The sequence below is a fragment of the Astyanax mexicanus genome, chromosome 1, assembly GCF_023375975.1.
Source record: "Astyanax mexicanus isolate ESR-SI-001 chromosome 1, AstMex3_surface, whole genome shotgun sequence".
In the NCBI taxonomy this organism is placed as follows: Eukaryota; Metazoa; Chordata; class Actinopteri; order Characiformes; family Acestrorhamphidae; genus Astyanax; species Astyanax mexicanus.
The window spans coordinates 59,443,059-59,465,831 of record NC_064408.1 but is presented as its reverse complement, the minus strand read 5'-3'; the positions used below and the strand labels follow the sequence as shown (position 1 = coordinate 59,465,831).

General features: G+C 38.9%; 1 protein-coding gene across 1 annotated transcript; it reads right to left on the bottom strand.

Moving 5' to 3' along the window:
- Positions 1-616: 616 nt before the first annotated feature.
- adgrf3b (adhesion G protein-coupled receptor F3b) lies at positions 617-14,747 on the bottom strand. The gene is made up of 15 exons (XM_049468618.1): positions 14,735-14,747; positions 13,929-14,063; positions 11,460-11,615; positions 11,311-11,366; positions 7,259-7,320; positions 7,035-7,159; positions 6,689-6,913; positions 4,932-5,156; positions 4,516-4,662; positions 4,234-4,421; positions 3,493-3,666; positions 1,894-3,204; positions 1,753-1,794; positions 1,606-1,641; positions 617-673 (listed from the first exon to the last, which is right to left on the bottom strand). Exons 1-15 carry the CDS (start codon positions 14,745-14,747, stop codon positions 617-619), a joined length of 2,952 nt encoding a protein of 983 aa, XP_049324575.1.
- Positions 14,748-22,773: the final 8,026 nt, after the last annotated feature.

The window sequence follows — 22,773 nt, the reverse complement described above, 5'->3', positions numbered from 1 at the left end:
ATACCTCAGTGTTTTGTTTTGTATTACTGTTTTCTAAGAAGCTGATTTGTGTCAACACTATAAAAACACATTTGATTTGATTTAGATCAAATGTTTTAGATATCCCATTGAGCAATATTGAGTCAATAGTAAAGAAAAGGGAAATTGTATCATACCTTACAGGAACTGCCTAAACAAGATTATTCCCTAAATCCAAATGGTTTGTAATACAATACTGGCTGGAACAATTTGTGTAAGTGTTATTTATCATCCAGTCATGGTGTAATGACTTTTAGGGGCATGAATACTTTTGCAAGCTCATGTGTTTAACATATTTACAGTGTTCTCTCTGTCCATCTCTGTTTGTTCATAAATGTGAACGGGGTGAAGTAGCGTTATTCTTCTTTACAAAAGGCTTATTAACCTGTGAGCACCCCGTGTCTGTTCTCCAGTGCACTGCTGTGACTTCCTGTTCCTCAGTGAGTTGGTTTTAAACCCCTGTAATTTAAGAGAACAGTGAGGAGAGAGGAGCCATTTGGGGTGTATTACAATTTCCTGTTAGCGTTCTAAAATTCTTAAAACACAATAATAGAAATTAGACACAACTCAGTTGTTTTCACAAACCTTTAGGGGTGCATCATTTTTTCGCAGTGGAAACTGTCAGGTTCTTCTTGCTTTCACTTTTGGCTGACCTCTAAAGATACAGAAATACACAGAATATTGAAATGCTGAAAGGGTAGAATAAGTGATTTTTAAAGTGAGCTATTCATGCTTCACCCACAAAGGAACTGTTTTTAGGACGGACAAGCTTTACAATGATGTCAGAATCCTACAGCTATAGCTATGAGCGCTATGTTGTTATTTGACATATTTCAATGCAATATAAACTGGAATAAAACCAAATAAAACTTGAGATGCAATGTAAAACTTAGTTTTATTACATGTGATTATTTCCTCTGATGTCGGTTTATAATATTTGTCATGTAACAAGAGCAGTTGTTACAGTTGATTTTGTTACATTAACATTTTGTAATTGTTTCTAATCATGCTGTAGCATTAAGATTAAAATACATAAATAAATGCTAGTCTTGTTATCAATTTTGCATTGTGCTTTGTTCATAAGTCAATCCAGGTGATAACATGGAATGAAACAAGTTTCCCTGTAAACTCAACAAACCAGTGGCATGCAGTTAATATACTGGGTAACCCTTCTGCAACACCCACCCTCTGTTTTACAACTAAGCAATGCGTAGCACCTTTAGCAAAATGCTGAGAAGGGGTTAGACAGTCATGGTCCCATCCACGTAACAAACCCACCCCCACTGCAATATTTAATTTAATCACTGAATTTAATTTTTTTTTACACCAAGGCAAAATAGATTTTACTTGCTTTAGTATTATATATTTTATTATATATTATTTAGTCATGTTCAGTTCTAAGATTGGACTGTATTGGACTGGCACAGCAAATTTCACTGGAAACTGTCATTTCTGAGCGTTGCTATACAGCTTGTCTAACCTAGATACTGTAGTTATGAAAGCAGGTGGAGCATGGGTAACTCAGTTGAGTATCTTTGTTAGCTTGTTTAGTAATAGTTTTTGTAATTGTAATGCTCATATACTCACTCCAGAAATCACAAGTTTCACAATTTCATCTCTGACCTAATAGGAAAAAGCACAATAAAAATAAACAGCATAATTCTTGCCCATACAATGCCATCAATAACAAAACCATTACGTCACTATTGATAGAAAGAAAGAGAAAAACAATACCCTTTTTTCACCAAAACATCCTGTCAGTAAAATGAACAAGCCCTACAATAAAATATAAAATAGGAGAAATATAAAAGAGCCATTAATTGAATGTTCTACATGGAGTAAGTCCTTCTTATGGAGTAATTATATGAGTAGTACCTGTAAGGAGTTAACTATGGTGAAGGAGTAGTGAATTAAGGGCTTGATGCTCTTGTTGTCGTCCATCAGAAATACAAAGAGGCCTAAGATCCAAGTTCCTCCAAAAACTGGCGTTAGGAAGATGATGACTTTTATAATACTCTTAGCTGCCTCTTTGTCATCCTTTTTGTTGCTCTCTGCTGCAGCAGGTTTGAGAAGGGTGACAATGACCACCACCATTGAAAACATATTTATGAAAATAATGGTTCCAAGAGGAAAGAGAAAAGCGTGGATGGACCCTTTCATCGGCGAATCGTACGTCAGCCAGCAGGTTGATCGGCTATAGTAGTGGACGTCAGTCCTCTTGTCGTAGTACATGTACGTCGCTCCCACAGTCAACGTCGGGCAAGCGTAGCCGATGGTCATGGACAGAATCATGAACACCTTCTTTCTCAGTGGATGGAAGACAAAAATAAGCTGATGGAGAAGCATGATGCTTAAGCACAGCATCCAAAAAAACATGGCTAGGTAGAAGAAATGCTGAGCCACTGTCAACAGTATGCATAACGTGTCTGTGAGGATATTTTGAAACGTGGCAGCAACAAAACTGCAGTCCGCTAAAAGGAGACACAGGGAAATGTTGATCAGGGCGGTGTGGCGAAAGTGAGAGAGGTTGGTCTTGACGACGGCGTGCCACACCAAAGCCTCAATGGTGATGAAGACAACCAGAGAGCAGATTGAGATTCCCAGTCCGATGTAGGTGATCTGATCCATAAACGGCAAGTCGACAGGGGTCTTGGACAACAGCATAGAGAAAGACGTCAAATGATCACAGTCACAGAAGCTGATGTTACTAGAGAGCTGGGTGTAGTTACAGCCCTCTTGTGACCATCGTTCGCTTGTAATGTTCCAAAACACACAATGTGGCGTAGAATAAGACTTATCATCTACAGATGTTGGAAAAGCCAGTCTGATGTTCACAGGTCCTGAGTCGTTTACCGTGGCAGAGACGACCAGGCTTGGATATATTGCGTCCGTAAAGGCGCCTTTTGGGAGAAGAGATGCAATTTTCTGTAATCCTATTGTTTTCACTTCAGAAGCAGATGAGTTCACCTCCACCTCCACATTGAAAACGGTTCTGTTGCAGACTGAGGATTTTCGGCAAACCTGGAGCTGGACGTTTGAAGCATTGTGTCCCTCACTGGTATTTAGTCTGATGTTTTTTACCAGTTCTTCCACAGATGTCAGATAACTTGTGGCCAATTTGACTTTACTCTTGTCATCAGTGTCCCAGGTTGTGTTCAATATATTGCTCGCGGAGTCAATGAAATTCTGAAAGGTAAGATACAATAAAGTTAAAATACAATTATTCTTCTCTCAATTCACAATGTAATTGTTCTGATAGCTCAGCATTTTAACCAGCATATTGAAATCTTGCTTATAGTGCCAGAGTGCTACAAACATGGTATATAATATGTTCCACATACGCACAGCTTTCCCAATGCACAGGCTCACTGTTGTAGCAGTAAATGATTAGTTATCACACCTATATTATCACAGAGCAGTGATTTGCTTTAGTACAATAAGGTCAAAACTCTGCTTTCATTAGAAAAAGCTTACTGGCAGTAGTGTCTCTCCCATTGTGACTCTGGAGGATGCTCGACTCATTGTGCTGAAAACATTTACGGTGGCCTTCACATCACCGTATGTGTTCTGAACTGAAGTGGTGTTCTTGAGATTATCAAAAATAAGACTAGCCCCATCCTCTGTGGCCCCAACTCCTTTTTCAAAGTCCTACAAACAAAAAGAAACAGTTGAATTAATGCACATTTTTTCTCAGTATTTTCTACCTATTGCACAAGCCAAATTTTACATCAGCATAAACGGAATACTAAATAAAAATACATTGCTTTTCCTGCAAATGACCTGCTCACACACCTTCACAGTGTGAGCACACAGGTCAGTTTCCTCTGCTGAGAAGAGCAGAGGCACTGCACCATAAAAAAAACAATCCACCAAAGTCAGAGCACACCTGAATTTAAGAGAGGAAATGGCAAGTGATACACTGTTTGATTTATTTACCTTTATGCCCAAAACACATGATTTATTAAGATAATTAATTCATGCGCATTTTTAGCCCCGCAAGGCATATTTTTTATTTCCTCATGATACCAAACACATATTGACACGCCCTAAATCAAGCTGCTTGGTGCACAGTTGACGGCTCACCTTTAGACCGCTAAAATAGGGCCCCATGGCATTACATTCTGTTTGGTTTTCAAAAAAATTCAAAATGCATATTTCTTCCACAAGATTTCCACATTTTGGGCATTTCTACATGATGGTGTATATTATACTTACCCCAGCTGCTGCAGCCACTGTATTTAGCGCTTCTTTAATACACAGGTCGATTGGATCTTGCCAAACTTTAGAACTGCATAGTCGTTCCTTTTTTCCCACTCGTCCGGGTTCAGTGCAGAGTATTGTTGCTTTCGATCCATTCTTTGTTTTTGGCCATGGGTCGTCTTTTTCACAAACTGGATCTCCAGCTGAGGAAAGATTTTGTTTACTTCAAGGTTGTCAAGTTAAGCTGCTAGTGATAAAGGTTTAAGTGTGAGTTTTGGTTATTACTGCAATACTTACGATATATTATTGGCACATCTAGAGGAGCAGTGGTGTTCTGGCCCAGACTGTTTGTGACATTACAGTAAGCGATCAGAGACTGTAGGCGAGTTCCCAGGCAGTTGATGGTGAAAGTTCTGTAATAGCTAATAATTGCAGAGTTGGGGTCTGAAAAATAATGTCAAATCATATGTATATGTTTATTAGAGACATACTGTACGTGTATAAAGATTGTATGAAATTACTCAACCATGTAAAAGTCATTCAATATCCAGTAAATGCTGAATTTGTAAAGCTAATAATTAAGTCACTTATGAATAATGAACAAAATATTTATCCTGTGGTTGTATATTCTTTAAAACATAATATAACTATTTACTATTTACAACTTTTTCTTTGTTTAAGTGCCCATTCATAGTTAACAAGTCTATAAATACCTGCTGGTGATAACCTGGTGTCATTTATTGCAACCGTATATTCCTCCTTACTCTTGTAAATGGAACACGTCACATTAACCTGAATTTGTTGTGCCACAGAACAATCTGGATTCGGTGGGATACTTGTCACATTAATTTCCTCTGGTAAGAGAGCGACCATTAGATCTGCAGAGGCTGCATGTGATACTGTTCCTGCACTTCCAGTGAAAATGCAAGTGTATGTTCCTAAAATGTGATAAAGGGAAAAAAGAGAAATAACAAAATGAACAAAATGAAGAAAATAGTTAAAGAATAGCCAGGGACATTGCTGACACTTAAATCCAACTCATCATTTAGAAAAATGCTAGGAATGCTGATATTACACGCAAAAGGAGTAGGAAAAATAGCATAGCTGTTTAGTTGTGTTCTGAGCAATACAAAAATAAATAAAAAGTGCTGAGCAGTCTAGCTCCAGAGCCAGGGATGAGAAATGCTCGTCTAGAGACTAAAATCAGGAATGCAAATCACAATGTTTAATGTAATGCTGTTCTCTCACAGCAGTATACATTCAATACATTTCTATACACACTCACTTTAGATGCTGACATTTTGCTGAACTAACTTAGTTAAAGTTTCTACACTGCTAAGTAAACTAGCATACTTGCTATACATTCTTCTTTAAATATCACATTTACCATATTGCTTCAGTTCTGTCCTTCATACTCAACTTTGTATTTTACAGGTATTAGTACTAGGTGAGTAATATGATACGTTTCACACCTAAAAGCTTCAAATACAGTAATTAGGAAAGTGTGCTGTATATAATGCTGCAAAATAATTTGGGGGAAAATGGTGGGATGTTGTCAAGTAGACAGCACAATTTGTATTGTATTATAAAGTGGAGTTGAATATATGAATGAATATAACTTAATTATGGGAGACTGATCCACGCCCTTACTCCTTCCACTCACCTCCCTATATAAACCCTCACTTCCTCTCTACCTGCGTATCAAACAACTTCGCACAGCTCTTCTCTTGAAATTGCCTGAAGCAACTTGTATACATCTCTGGCATAGGCCTTCATCGCCAAATATAGTGATGTAGAGTTCCAATACAAAACATTACAAAGGCAGACATACGGCATGATATTCTGATGGATGAACATCTGATCTAATACACGATGGATTGTGCTTAATATATTTAAAGGTATGGTTTTGAAATGGGTCATTTTAATTTCACTTATTAATCTAGCTTGTTTTCACTTATAACAATGACTTATTATTTTTGTCATTTGCAGCATTTATTGGTAGTTTTGTCTTTTACAGGTATTTTAGGTATTCACCCAATAGGTTTGAGCTTCAAACAAAATACTAGGTAAGTAACTTGATACGTTTCAAACCTTAAAAACGTCTAAGATAGTATTTGGGAAAGTGTGCTGTATAAAATGCTGCATAATAATTTGGGGGAAGACGGTGGGATGTTGTCATGCAGACAGCCCAATTTATATTGTATTACAAAACAGAATTTAGGCTGAGTGTTTTATTACCAGACTTTCTGTTACTGTTACTAATGATACTGACTCTGGGCTACAGAGTGGTCTATGTGGGTCTATAAAGTTCTATTATTTTTCTATGCTTGTAGTTTGGAGTCTAGACTAAGTCTTTACTTTCTTGCTGTGAGGTTTAGAACTACAGTAAATGATAATATATGTATGTAGTTGTCACCTTGTGACTACTAACAATCAAACAGTTAATGAATAATTGACGTAGGTACTTCACCTGCCCAAAACGATGTGATGTTTAAGAGCAAGATAGCTGTGTCAAGGGTACATGTTGGTAGAGACAAGATGTCGACTTCTGTTCCAGCTCCTACTGTCTGTGTTCCCAGGTCAGTCCGAGAAATCTGCCACATGCAGCTGTTCATTTCTTCTTCAATAGTGCAGCTAAGCTTTCGCGTTGATTGATAGCACACTTTCCATGTAGGGACATCAATACTGACCAGTCCTGTGATTGTTAAAAAAGAAAGTTACACTTACAGGGAAAGAACACTCAACCACTGGTCACAAATGAATTCATGTTATAAATGGTCATGTTACTAATGTGTAGATGAGGTTTTTATATTTACCTCTTGAGGTAACGTTTATATTTAGAATTCCTGCATTACTCTGCTGAACTGTTGAAAGTATGCCTTCTACTTTTGTGGTCTTAAACATGGCACTGAGATTCACCACAAAATCCAGACCATCACCACTAGTGTATGACAAAACAAAGACATGGTACATCAGTTATAGTAGTAGTATAAATAAAAGATTTAAATGAAATGTTTGATGAGGTATGTTAATGTGGTACCTGGTTCTTTTTGTTACATTTAGCGAACTGAACCCATTCATTGCCCCGAATTCAGTTTGCAGCTGAAATGAAAAAGAATTATCCTGACTATTCAGACTTTCAAGTTCCTTGTTGTTAATAAACTTCTATGTTTAAATATAGAGAAATATTTGTAACATATTGTGGCGGCTCTGGGTTGTGTGTGTGGCTGCCTGTAGGCATGTTTCTGTTCTCCTGTGTGCGAGGATGACAGGGGTGGGGCATCTCCCTTGGGAGGGGTTATGCAGAGAGGGTGGGCACCACTCTGGATCTGCCATCTGGGAGACACACAGCTGGGTTGGTGGCCTTTGGGCTATTTAAGCTCTGTGGGTTAATGGTTTTAGCTCTCCTAGTCTTGTTAAAGACTGTGAGTGAGTGGCGAGCCTGTTAAATAAAGGAGCTATTGAGCATTCAGCATGAGTCTCACGGGTCTTCCTTCCTCTTCCACTCCACATTTGGTGTCAGAAGTGACCCTGCTGGAAGATATTGAGCTGCTGGCAGGGGAAATCGAACGGCTGAGGAGGAAGACAGCGGACCAACGGACTAGAGGCAAGGCTCTCCAGCGGAGTGGACTTGGACCTGACGGCGCCAGCGGGCTGTTCGGAGGTCGTGGCCGGGGAGAGGACGACGCGAGCACGGCGGCGCTGGCTCCCAGAGCGGATGGCGCGAGGACGGCGGCGCTGGCTCACGGAGCGGATGGCGCGAGGACAGCGGCGCCGACTCGCGGAACGGACGGCGCGATGATGGCGGCGCAAGCCTCCGGGATGGCGGGCTTGACAGACACCGACGGCAGGGAGAGACACTGGGCGTGCTGGCATCGGAGAGGGCCCTGCTAACCCGCCAAGCTTACCCAACGTTTCCGCGAGCGGCCCAGAGGAGGCTCGCGTTGGATCACTTTCTGCGCGCCCTCGAGCCGAGCGAGCTGCGCAAACACGTGAGGCTGGCCGACCCGCAGACCCTGGAGTCTGCGGTGGAGGTGGCAGAGCGGTCCGAACTCATCCTCTCAAGCCATCCTGGACCGCGGGGGTCATCGCCGGTTGCCCGTGATTCACAGAGGTGGGGTCGGAGCCGGTCTGATGCCCAACTGGAGTGCTGGCGCTGCGGGGGGCGTGGCCACAAGCGAGCGCACTGCAGCCGGCCGGGAAACGGAGCCGGGACCACCCAGTGAGGGTTGCGGTGGCCCCAGGAACGCTATGCTTACCCTCGGGATCTGTTTCCGGAACTGCCGGACTCAGCGGCTACTTCCTGAGATGCACATTGAATGGAGTGACGGTGAATGCACTGGTGGACACGGTAGGACGCATCAACGACCCGTGCATTCTGGGCAAGGACCTGCTCTCACGCGTCGGAGCTATCATTGACTGTGCACGGGGCTCGGTGCTGGTGACTGGACTCCCCTTAGAGATACGCGACGAGTTAGGGGTAAGTGAACTGGTGGGAGGGAATGTGTGTGATTCGGTGTGTGATACGGTAGAGGGTCCGCTGGATGCGGGGTTGAGATCCGATAGAGGAGATGCTGGAGCGCAGTTGTGTGGGTTTATCTGGTCCCCAACAACTCCGTTTGCGCGAACTGATCGGCCGTTTTCGCACGAGTTTCGCTGTGTCTGAGCGCGAGTGTACTAAAACTAACCTTGCGGTTCATTCGATAAACACGGGTGACGCCCAGCCCATCCGGCTACTTTTGAGCGTGTTTTATGCGGGGTTCCGCGGTCGTGCTGCGTCGTTTATTTGGATGATGTCTTGGCGCACGGAACCGACTTCGACTCCGCACTGTCTCGCCTTGAAATGGTGCTCGGCGCGATTCAGGCGGCTAACCTGAAGCTCAATCCGGTGAAGTGTAATCAGCTAAGGCAGCGCGTGAGCTTCCTGTGCCACGTAGTGAGCGGTGCTGGCGTGGAAACCGATCCCAAAAAGACGGAGGCGGTCCGTGACTGGCCCACACCGCGAGACGCAAAAATGGTTCGCAGCTTCGTGGGGCTCGCCTCGTATTACAGGCGGTTTATTAGGGGGTTCGCGGACGTGGCAGCGCCGCTTCATGCTCTGACTAAGCCTAGTGTGAAATTCCGCTGGTCTGACGAGGCGGAGCGGGCATTCGAGGAGCTAAAAAGCCGCCTGTGCAATGCTGTGCGACTCTAGCGTATCCGAAGGTGTCTGAGAGTTTCATTGTGGATACTGATGCGAGCGACCACGGCCTCGGAGAAGTCCTGTCGCAGGTTCAGGACGGCTCCGAGCGCGTAATAGCGTACTATAGCCGCCGCCTGGACAAGGCGGAGCGCAAATATTTCGTAACGCGCCGGGAACTACTCGCAGTGGTCGAAAGCCTTAAACATTTCCGAGCGTACGTGTATGGGGTGCCCTTTCTGCTGCGCACCGACCACGCCTCGCTACAGTGGCTCATGCATTTCCGCGAGCCCGAGGGCCAACTCGCGCGCTGGTTATCTAGACTCCAGGAGTTTCGTTTTGAGGTTGTGCACCGCCCGGGCCGTGGCCACAGTAACGCGGATGCTTTGTCGCGCCGGCCGTGTGTGGCCGCCGACTGTAAACATTGTGCTCGTGCTGAGGAGAAATCTGCTGAGACTGCACGCTGCGCTGCAATCTCCGGGGATGTTACTGGCGCTGTCGGGGTGGCTCAGGTGTCCGTAGAGCAGCTCCGCGATGCGCAACGGGCGGATCACGAATTATCGTGGGCAGTACACGCGCTCAGTATGAATGTCACACCGTCGTGGTACCGCGGGCGCTTAGGGGATCGGTCCTACGGGGAGTTCATGGGTCACCTGGGGCTGGGCACTTTGGTGTCACCAAGACTCTGAAGCGCCTGAGGCAACACTTCTATTGGCCTGGGTGTAGAACCGATGTGGAACTCTTCGTGCACTGCTGTGACGTGTGCGCTGCCAAGAAGGGCCCCTCGAGGGCGCCCCGCGCCCCACTTCACCCTTACCAGTGCGGCAGCCCGATGGAGCGGGTGGCCGTGGACGTGCTGGGCCCCTTTCCGGTGACGGACTCTGGAAATCGCTTTGTTCTGGTGGCGATGGACTATTTCACGAAGTGGCCAGAGGCCTACGCAGTGCCGGACCAAGGGGCGGTCACTACTGCGGATATCCTGGTGCGGGAGTTCTTTTGCAGATTCGGGGTTCCGGAAGAACTGCACAGCGACCAGGGGAGAAATTTCGAGTCGGAGGTCATGGCGGAGGTCTGCCGCATCCTGGGAATCCATAAGACCAGGACGACGGCCCTTCATCCGCAGAGTGATGGACTGGTGGAACGTTTTAACCGCACACTGGCGGCGCAGTTGGCCATGGTGTCGGACAAGAACCAGCGTGACTGGGACAGGCACCTGCCGGTAGTGCTGCTGGCCTGTCGCTCCGCTGTGCAGGAGACGACGGGATTCACGCCGGCTCTGCTTATGTTCGGGCGCGAACTGAGGATTAAGCATGAGTCTCACGGGTCTTCCTTCCTCTTCCACGCCACAATATTTCCATTTAATGTTTTTTATAATAGTATACTCTTTTTACACAAATTATTACTTTTTTCTTAGAAAACATTTATACTAAATATGTAACAAGCAAATCTTAGTTTAATTAAAATTTTAATTTAAGCCTTAATTTAAAATGAAATGACTTCATTTACCAAGAAAGGGTTAAGCAATTGCAACTAATCACAGGTTTTCACCAGTTTCTTAGCACTAAGGTGATTCTTAGATGGCTGAGCAAGCTTCACACTGAGCACTCTCTCTCCATGTTAAGATGTTCTTAATGTTAAGATGCTTTTGGGAAACTGGGCCCTGAACAGTAATGACAGTATACATGGTATTTTCTACACTACATTTACCAAAACTATAAGAGTCAATTTCCTAGACAGGGATTACACCTAGTCCTAGACTATTTGTCCTGCCAATGGAAAATCTCTACTTAAAATGCTGTGTAGTCCAAGACTAGGCTTAATCCCTTTCTAGGAAACAGCTCCTAAGAGTCTTGAGCACAATTGTGTCACTTCAGTCTTCATCTTCATTTTGGATGAAAGAGCTTCAAACGTACTGTAGTTTCCAAATCTGCAGGCAGTAGTGCCGTGTCGATAGTTCCAACCAGAGAAACTGTACCAAAAACAAACAGGATGTTTTAGAATTTTTTTTTTGTGAATTATTTTCTGGTTATTACAAAATTAATGATTTTATAGCAAAGCTTACCGTTAACTTTTGGTACACATAGTGGTGTGTAGTCAGATATGTTTGCCACACATTTGACAGTGTTGCAGCAAGTATTTACAGAGTCACACACAACATCACTCCAAATATAGCCATTCTCACACCAGCATGTGGTCTCGTCACCAATGATTTCACACTCTGAAAACACAAACATACAAATATGATTAGTATCATTAACCCCTTAACAGACAGGGTTTTTTTCTTCCTAATATTACATGCTCATATCTTTACAATTTCTTTTCAAGCGTTACATATAAAGTTACTGAAAATCTTTATTGTAATTCTAATAAAAATATAAAGAAATTGAAGAAAATCTGACACTGTCAAAATATAATAAATAAAAATAATATGGCGGTTTCCTGAACTTTTTTTTTTTAAATCAATATTTTCCTGAATAAAAATCAAACATTTATTGTCCTCCAAAACTTTCATTTTGTTACAGTTGACTAGTATCAATATCTATATTCAAATGTAATAATTTGGGGTGGATTGGAATAGAGAGTGATCAGGCAGACTAACTAATGAATAACTAAATTAATTGATTCCGTTTCAAAATATACCTAAATATTACTAGCACATTGCACAATGTATGTGTACTGACAAATGCTGATCAGTTTCTTTTGAAATATAGGGAGTTTGTCTAACTTTTGCTGCACTAAAATAGTTTTGAGGATTTACAGTAATTGCATTCAGTCTCATTACTGAGGTCAAGCACTTATGTTTTAATATCCCCCTTTTATCTGCTTTACACTCGGCATAGCACCTGTATTAACATTTCTCTATTGAGGAGAATACCTGCTCAGGGGACTCTTTTAGATTTGTCAGCCCACCAGAGGAAGTCCTGAGTGACTGTAAAATTAATTGGTTCACATGGAGAAATTAAGCAAAATAAGAGTTTATGGGCCCTATCGTACACCCCGCGCAAGGTGTGTAGCGTGGCGCATTGCCATCTTACACCCCGTCAACAGTCTATTTTTACGCCTTGCGCACGCGTCCTTAAAATAGCAATGGACTTTTATTATTCTGCGCACTGAAAGCCTGTGATTGTTTTAAAGTAGTTTTTTTATACGTTTATATTTTATATAATTAATTTTTTAATTAATTTTAATTATATTAATTTAATTTTAATTACTTTTTCGCACCCTCAAGATACCAAAGACACAGGACACGCCCCTTAATCCAGCTGCACAAAGCGCAATTACCTAGTGCGCTATAGATCGTTAAAATAGGGCCCTCTATATGTTTAATCATTTTATTACTACTTTCTAAATATAAGGAATATAGGTAATGTAAAGGAATATCCTAACTGAGTAGCTTTATATATATTATTTTTTAAACATTTAGCTTTTTTCATTAAGGACTTGATTGTGGGCTCCCACTAGAATTTTGCAGTCACTTTCTTGTATAACTAGGAAATAGGAAAGAGGATAGGATCTCCATAACATATAACATATCATGTCTTTGTTTAAAAAAATACAACCTTATACTTAAATCTTCTTACATAATATTTTCAGAAACAAATAACTTAATAGCATTTACCCTCTGGAGTTCACAATCCTGCTGGCGGGATAAAAACTGAACTTCTGCCTAAACACTAGTATAATTCCCTGAGTTTTGTTCTAGAAACATAATTAATACAACCCCAGAATACTTAAACGGTCTACTTTTATAGATATTTATATATATTATAAAGGGAGTTGCGCTCAGCATCAGTACACAAGACAAATAAAAAACTTTCCACATCCCAGAATGAAGTAGAAGTATCATTATCATTGTAATTTATGTAATGTGGTTAATGCTATTCAATGTTTGTAGGTAAAAACACCATAGTGTTTGATTTGTGAACACCACAGTGCCATATAGGGGACTCGTGTTAGCAATCCAGTGGCACAACATTTTAAAAATAGGGTTCACTCCTTTTGTGATTTTTTTATTTTGGTGTAGAGCTAGTTGTGGTTAAAGGGGTAATGAGGACAAATTTGGTAAATCTAGGAAAACTTATTGGATATAAGTTATATAACCTATATAAACTATAAATAGATTTTACAATGTATTTCTGAATGTATTGTACCTTTTACCTGTCAAATGTTGATTGAATTACTGAGCTAATGTGGATGGTTTCTAGTTTGTCTCTAATTAAGCCACTAGATGGGGTAGAGGAGGACTCATTCAACAATATGCAGCTAACACCCGTGTATACATTCAGATCTCAAAAGTCTTATGTTTAATAATGTATTTTTTCACATTATATCAGCACCTTTTAAAAAGTTGTGCACCTTTTAAAAATGTTTGGAGTAGATTTAATAATTAAATAGATTAATGACACATTTACAATTTCACATTCTAGCTGAGATTGTGCTGAAAATGTCAGTGTCTGGCAGGCTTCAGTCTCCAAATGGTTCATAGCAGATTTATAGCAATGAATAGCTTCTGTCAGTGTAATTAACCTACGAGCTATTAATGTAGCTTCCATGATGGTCGCTGTGTCTGTGGCGAGCCACTGGAGTCCAGCCAGAAAAGCAGAGACGTCCAAGCTTGCATTTCCCTCGATCATCACCTCTGCAATGTATGTCTGATTGGTAGCCCCTATTAAAACATCAAAGTAAAAATAAAAAGCAGGCCAGGTTTAACACTTGTTTATTGTTCAGGGAAGTAACAATATAAGGACAATAAAAACTCTCTCGCTATAACCTTAAAATAACAGCTTTGATGACATTATGTTGCTGAACTGACTGTAACAGGGTGAACAGCATCACTGTTGTTGCAACAGTGCACCATGTAACTCTGGTGAATTGGTTCAGGACACTATTTGTGAAAACTACCCTGCTAAAAAAATCCAGTTCAAGAACAGATTGTCATCCAGAAAAAACATACATACATAGGGTATGTTTTTTTTTCTGGACGACCAGCTGGTCTTGAGCTGGATTTTTTTTTTTTTAATGATCCTTTATCTCTCAGCAAATGCAGGTGTAATGTGGATGAGCCCAAGAGCAAGATATAGAGAGTTAAATATACAAAACATATCTGTACTAATTGGCTGCCCTGTATGGTGCCTCAAAAATCTATATCTATATCTTAAGTGAGGATGAGTGGATAAATGTGATTTGTGAAGTGTGTTTTTATGAGATCACCGAAACAATACATTAATAATATGATTTTTTTTGCAGTTCAATATTCATATCTTGTATAAAAGTATAGACCTTAGTTTTGCCAGTTTAGCAGTGCCTCAAATTACAAGACTAAAAGAGTAGACATACGGCATGTATACATACTCAATTATACAAACAGTTCAGTCCAGTTCCCTTGCTAAAAGTATATGCATAGAATATATGTAATTTACTTCTTGAATAATTATACTGGTTTAAACACTGTACTACTATACCTCATTCATATATTTGTGCAAATCACATGCATTTATTTATGACCTTATATGATATATATCCTGTAAATAAGGAAGTGCTGATTGCTGATATACTCACCCACAGAAGAAATCTGTTAAAACAAAAAAATGTGATTAAGGCAGATTATTAAGAGATTCCCTTAAAACAGGCTACTTAACAGTAAATGAACACTGTACAGGTGGCATGAGCATGTGGTGAACTTTACCTGGCAATACAGAAATAGAATGGCACAGAGCAGCATGCACATTTCTTGTATTCTTGAACTCTTGTTCCTTAAGAGACATTAGACAAGTCAAAATCACTTTGCAATGTATGTATTTTTTTAGTTTAACATATTAGGGAAATGAAGAATAAAACACAATTTAATGGTAGCTTTAAAAAGGTTTGGTGTTTTCCATTTATGTAAAAATCAAAAAAATAAACAGAAGCTCTAAAGTTGGCAGACTACATTTCATACATCTGCTATAAATGATATTTTTATTCATTAAATAAAATAATAATAATAAAAAAACTATCATCTAGTATCTCCTAAGCAACTATCAATTTATAACAGCATTTATAACAGCAACAACCAATCAAACACCTAAAATCACCATACCAACTAGAACTGGAACACGACATCAACCACCTAGCAAGTCCGGGAGATACCATAACACCATTCAAGATTGTAACAATCACATCATCAACACTATAGCAGACACTGTTACTACTACAGAAACCAGCATGTACAGTAGTACCATAGCTACTGCTTAGCAAACAAAAAGCAACTTTAATCAAAGTCTTATTTTGCAGACCTTTATCTTTTTAAACTGAGAAAATATGTATAGAAATCTTTTAAATCTATGTACAGTATCTCACATTTTGGCACATATTACAAAATATATATCCTTTTATGGGGCAACACTGAATATATAATACTTTGATACAATGTAAAGTAGTCAATGTTCAGCTTGTACTAGAGTTTTATAGGTTTCCACTGGAATCCACTTCCACTCCTCCATGATGACAACACAGAGCTGGTGGACGTTAGAGACCTTGCACTCCTTCACCTTACATTTGAGTAGGCCCCACAGATGCTCAATTAGGTTTGGGTCTGGTGACACACTTGACCAGTCCATCCCCTTCATCTTCAGCTTCCTCTGCAGGGCAATTGTCATTGTGAAGGTGTGTTTGGGGTCATGTCAGAGTATATGTTGGAATTCAGCTCCTCAGTGCTTGCAACACTCATACAGCCCCAGTCCATGATGATACCACCACCACCATGCTTGACTTCAGACAAGGGACAGTTTTCTTGGTACTCCTTACCAGGGCACATCCTAGACACCATCTGAGCCAAATCAGTTTATCTTGATCTCATCAGACCACAGGACCTAGTTCCAATAATCTGTGCTCTTGGAATGCTTGTCTTCAGGAAACTGTTTGCAGGCTTTCTTGTGCATCAGCTTCAGAAGAGGCTACCTTCTAGTACAGTGCCATGCAGACAGAGTTGAAGCAGTTTTTGGCAAATTGTCTGATTAATGTTTGATGACCTCCCACATCTTCAAGCTCTGCAGCAATGCTGGCAGCACTCATGTTTCTTCATTTTATGAAACCCACCTCTTGATAATATGCTAATCACGTGGACTCAACTACTTTGCTCGACCCTGAGGAGGTCTATTCTGAGTGGAACATTCTAAAAAACTTGTTTGACCTTGGCCATTGTGCTGTATTTCAGTTTTAAGATTCTTAAGTCTCTTATAGCCTTTCTTTCTATTAAGTGCCATGTTGAATATCCAGTGACCAGTATGAGAGAATTGTACCCAAAACATCAAATTTACCAGGCTGTGAGTTATTTTGAGAGCACAGTAAATTTACATTGTTATAAAAGCTGTACACTGACTACTACATTGTATGTTCACTTGGGATTCTCAACACCACCACCTCAATTTTCAACTAAACAGTTTACAGTTTTAATGCTGCTGGGAGCTATACTATTCTACTGTGAGGCAGGGGAGCACTGGTGTGGTAATAGTGATGCTAGTGAGTATGAAGTTGTGCTGATTCTGGGGGAGGGAGGACTGCATAAAGAGGTCACAGCCCAGATGGTTGGAGTGCCCCCAGGCAACTGATAAACTGACTCTACAGGCATTTACCATCCTTTACTACAGGGCAAATTGAAACAGTCCCGAATGGCCTTAACTGGTTGTTCTGTGCCACACCTGAGGCAGGACCACTTTATTTCAATACATCCCACCTCACCCCACCAAGTAGAATCAAGCTACAATACATTTCCAGTATTTTTAACTACATCAATCCGGTTAGTTCAAACAATTGCAGTGAGAACCACAAGGCATAGCGGTAATTCCTGACGCAACACACTGTGATGTAATAGCAGCAAAAGACCACACAACCTCACATTTGCATCCACTGACCAATTTGTGCGTTTGCTACAGGGCTGAAGACCTGACTGCCAGAACCTTCTTTGTGTTGTTGAGTAAGACATTAACATACAGTAGATTTATTAAAGCAGTTTAAAAACACCCATGGATATTTAAAAATCTACTTTTGGCCATTTTGCTTTGGGCCACTGAATGTTACTACAATCCCACTACAACCAGAGCAACTCTACATTTCCTGTTTTTAGAATATATTTTAATTGCTTTATATTTTAACTTTTCTTCTGTGACTGACTTCTGATTCATTGTTTAAGTCACTGGCCTGCAATTAAAATAGAATAGAGCCAAATAAAAAATATTGTAGTTCTACAGCACATTATTCTCTATCACCTCTAGTTTGAACTACTGTACAATTATGCTGTGTGATTCTACACAATTGCTGTGGTTAGAATATTTGTCATTACAAAAGCAGATCATTTCAAGTAATAAAAAGTCACACCCTTTTCAAATATATCCAGCCCCTTCTCTTTAATGCAAGGTGCACCATTTTCTGATGTAGGCATAAAGCTTTTATAGAGTATAGGAAATCATTGGAAAGCATTGCTAACAGCAGATGATGCTCTGAAACAGCAGCACATGTATCTAATGCCAAGTGTATTATTCTTTTGAGACTGTGGGTCACTAGACTGTGTACTCTCTAGCGTAAGAGCTCTGTTCATTGCTTTTGAGATGAGCTAGAGTAAATAACATAATGAAGAGCTTATCATAGTTAATAATAAACATAGTGTTTAACAATGGATAACATTATTTTATAACATCTTCACAAAAATAACTGAAGATACATATTCTGATTATATACTTACTCATAAGACTCATTTCTATAACATAGTTCTATATTCAGCTGGATATTGCAGATTTTATAATAATTATTCTAATTCACCACTTGTTGTAAGTAATAATTATAATATATACACCAATCAAAAAGTTACCAGGCCAGGTTTTTGAGCATTAGAGCATCGCACTGAACACCCTCCATTTACCAGTTTGGTAAACTGGGTCCAAATTGGATATGACTGAACAGAATTTGAATTTACAAGAACAAGAATGGGAAGAACAAGTTTTCCAATTGAAAAAAAAAACAATTATTGTTTTTACTCTCTCAAATATGGTACTATATATTAAATTCAATCATAAGCAAGGTAAGCATTTCCATTTGCAATATTGGTTAATAGTAATACAAAAGCTTACATCATTGATTAATAATGATATTTATTTTACATTTAAATCTAGATATGTTTTAGTATGTTTCTGACAAAAGTACTGAAATTATATTTATAAAAAAGACAAACAAATGCACAAAAAATATTACTTACCTTAAGAGCTGCATTTTAGAGGTTATCTGAATCTGAATCTGATACTATCTCTCATTACATCACGGTGACAGTAAAGAGCCTGATTCCTGAGTGGAATGGAAATGGTAATGAAGAAAGTTGACGAACTGGAGAAGGTGGGGGTGGGGTGTGTGGGGGTGCCTCATTTGTGTTTGCATTTTTCATGCTTCATTTGTATTTGCATTTTACATGCTGTACCTTCATGTACCATCTGGCCGGGTCACTTGATTGTTTATGGGTTCCAGCTTTCCATTGAAATTTGGCTAACAAATTTAGCTGCCCTCTTCTTAAGCTTTATCAGAGAGCTTAAAAGAGTTTAAAGATGTGCTTGAACTTCTCCTTTTATGGTGCAGCTGTCCTTATTGTTTTTTACAATTTAGGGACTAAATTACACATCATTACTAAACTCTGCTTTGCTGATGAAATTCCTGATTGTGTGAGTCTAGGATTGTCCTTTACAGATGTGTACTGAACTCTATGACCTGTCCCATAGTGCTGTGTATTAATACAATATGTGCTCTTGAACTTTAGTCAACCAACATGATGTTAAGAGACCAAGTAAAAAGACACCAAATACAAAATCAGTGTTTAATTTTAAACCCAGTTTAGCACTCAAAAATGAGCTATTGTAGAAAACTTAATCTGACCCTAAAATTTAAATTTCCAGAAAAAAAAATTACAGATATCATGAACTACAGGGCCTGGGCCTTGAGAATAAAAGGCCAGTAATAGAAAAGCTTCTTCTTTAAAATATTTTGTGTAATGATGAGGCAGTAAGCAAATTATTAGTAAAATTCAGTACATTTTCTGTATCATGTGATTTCAATGCTGTATGGTGAAGAAAATCTCGTAGTAAAACATTGCTACATAAATGTGGAACTCAACATGAAAATGTACCATCTGCTGTGTTAGAAGGTCGGTTTTCACTCTCATTGTTGTGGTCAGGTATCCGTTAGACATACATGTGTGGGTGTATGCCTACGGTAATGGTTACCCACACAACCTTCCTGCATTCCTCAAACATTTGCATAAAAATACAAATTATGGAGAGGATACTCATGAATCATTTTATACTGAATGCCAGCCTTATAAGCCTAAAACTATTTGAAGTTTTTTGAAAAAAATCATAATATGTTTTGTTTTATTTTAATAATATCTTTAAACAGAGGGAAAGTTACATGGCAGATGGAATGGAGTTCAGCTTTCCCCCTCAGCATTCATGAGGCTACATTAACATAAAAGCAGCCTCATCTAAAGTAGAACAACCCAATTAATTAAAGTCAACAACAATAATACCAACAAAAATAGTTTAAAGTTAAAGTAGTTTAATTCTATGATCTTTGTCTAGCAAGAACAGCACCAAAAATAAATTAAAAACAAAGCTGACATAAACTGTTGAATAAAGTGTGCAAAGCTCTAATCTGGGATTCTTAAAACGGTAGCCACCCCATATTAGCTTAATAAAAAGTAAAATGACAGCATATGTGCGAGGTCAGAGTTTTAATAATGGTCAACAGGCAACTATATACCAATGTATAATTATAATCTTTACTGGGCTTCATGTAACTTGCATATATGTGCATAATAATTGTAATAATTTAGCAGTCACTGTAAACAATTTTATAGTTTCTGACATGTATCTATTTTTCACTATTGCTCACTGTGTCTGTGGGATTTACAAAACTTACGTATGCAAAAGAAAACGTCATTTGTAAATGGGCCTTGCTTTCTTCAAATGTATTTGCTAGTCAAACTGGTCACCACGGACACCTCACTGTTTTGTGTACTCATTCAAAATGAGGGAAATAATTAAATTGACAAAGGCCTGTTATTGTGGACCAACATGTCATGCCATTTTACCTCTCTGAATGTAAAGTTTAAAATATATTCATTGTTCATTATTTTTCATATATTTTACCAACTTAATCATACTTAAATGTTGGGGATGCACATGAACAATGAATCAAGAATCATAATTGATTGATTAATCTTTAAACATTATGGATATTATTCCATCGTAGCAATACATAGTACAAAAATAAGAGTTTCTTTTTATTTTAGTGTTTACAATATCAACATTATTGATGTAAACACAGATGTACATCCACAGATTCATTCAGTGTATTTATTCAGATATACAGTGTCTGTATATACTGTCTAGATAGGTACTGTACCATCACTTTACTGACAAAAAACATACCTCTAACTGTGTATTATCAATCAACCTATACTCCACCCTCAAATGAATACAGAGGTTGCTAGAGTTGGTAAATTGTTCAGGAGGACCTGATATCTTCCCACATGGTATTTAGTGGGAGTCGAGGATGAAGACAGCTAAACTAATCTGAGATTAGTAAAATAAAATATTGGGTGGTGCTTCTGGCAAATAAGATGCCATGAAACATATTTGCATATACAGATATTCAAAACATATTCCCAGAATAGTTTTTCTTCCTAACTCTCTCTGACGTTATTGTGGGAATGATGTGCAGCAAAAAAAACAACAACAACAACAACAATTACAACAGTTGACAATGAGTTCTGGGAATTGTCAGGACATAATTGGATGGAAACTCTGTTTTACAATAACATATACACATATACACAATCTGCATTCATTTCCAGGTTAATTCATGATGGAGTTTTGTTTTCTTTTTATTAATCAATTTATTTTATGAATTATCTTCCAAGTATTTTTTTAATATCTTGTTTTTTTTTATTTTTACTTTAACATTTTATGAACAAAATTAGGTCACTGCATTGAAATCACTGCATTAAATTTGAATCAACTATTTACTTTATCTGTGAGTGGGGCCAAACACTGAGTGTTTGTCATTTTGTCACACAAACACACACATCTTTTTTTATATAAATGTTTGCAGTTTGCAATTATTATGAGAATATAATATCGCAAAAATACCCTGTTACTAAGCGAACTACTTTCTAAGTAGCTAGTAAGTTTAGCTAACTACAATAGCTAGCTACAGTAGAATGAGCTAACTAAAATAACTGTGTCAACAGCTGATAGCTAGCTATTAATAATTATCTGTAATTTCTGACAATGACTCTGAGGGTAACCTAAACCTAATCAAATATTATGTACAGTTAGCTTTCATTTCTGTCATCAGATATTTTCTAATGTAATAACGAGCTGTACGAGATGTGGTCTTTGTTAGCTAATCACATTCAAACAAACTATTAATTTTGTAATTAAGAATTCAGTATCCTCTGCAATTTTATTCTGTGTTTTCCTCCTGAACATCACTGGATCCTCTGAATTATGAGATTGTTTTAAAGTCATAATTGTATGGATTTAACCAAATCTCATAACTATGAATCTGTGTGTTTTTGTGTCTGTCTTAACATTGGGATTAAATGACAATTTCTTGCCCACTCCTTACAGCCTAAAACTCTTAGAATTAACCAGACATAGTGAACTTGAGTCAGTAATTCTTGACATGATTTGCAATTCAAATTTAAAGATGCTATAAAATGCTTTTATTGAGTGACCGAATATGCCCAGATGCGTATTTTACATACTTATTTTGCTTCCGAATAAATCACACAAATCTTCCTTAATTCCGTAATATTTTACCAGATTGTAATGTTGTCCTCTCTGGGTTTTTCTTGGGGTCTATGATGAGGATTTGATTATCTGAAAATATTATATTAGGTTTTGGTATAGTGTTAATTTAAGCCTGGAGAAAAATTGTGGGTATATATAAATGTGGCTTTACAGCAGGTTGGTTTATTCTACAGCTGTTTTTGTGGTTGAGGTTTTGATTTTTATTTTTGATTAAGTTTTTACTTGTGGTCTGGTTGCATTTGTACTTCCTATAATAATATCCTCAGGATTAAATTTTCATATAAATCAAATCAAATATATTTTTTCAAGTTTTTTTATTTTTTATTTTTACAAATGGTGTTGCAAAGCAACATATTTAGATCTGAATTCACAGTAGAAATAGATTTTTTTTGGAATCAGTCACTCAGTTTCTTGGCCAGTGTTGATGGGTAGGAATAGATTTTGGGGCAGCTGAAAAATGAAAGAATTCCCTTTACTCATTTCTCATTAGACACCACATGTATGTAGTATGTTATGAAGTAAAAAATATGGTAATGCACATAA

Coding starts and splice junctions, on each gene's coding strand:
- adgrf3b (XM_049468618.1), bottom strand. Junction 11,616..13,928: donor GGAAGCTACATTAATAGCTC/GTAGGTTAATTA, acceptor TTGTGTTTTCAG/AGTGTGAAATCATTGGTGAC. Junction 3,205..3,492: donor TGGGAGAGACACTACTGCCA/GTAAGCTTTTTC, acceptor CTTACCTTTCAG/AATTTCATTGACTCCGCGAG.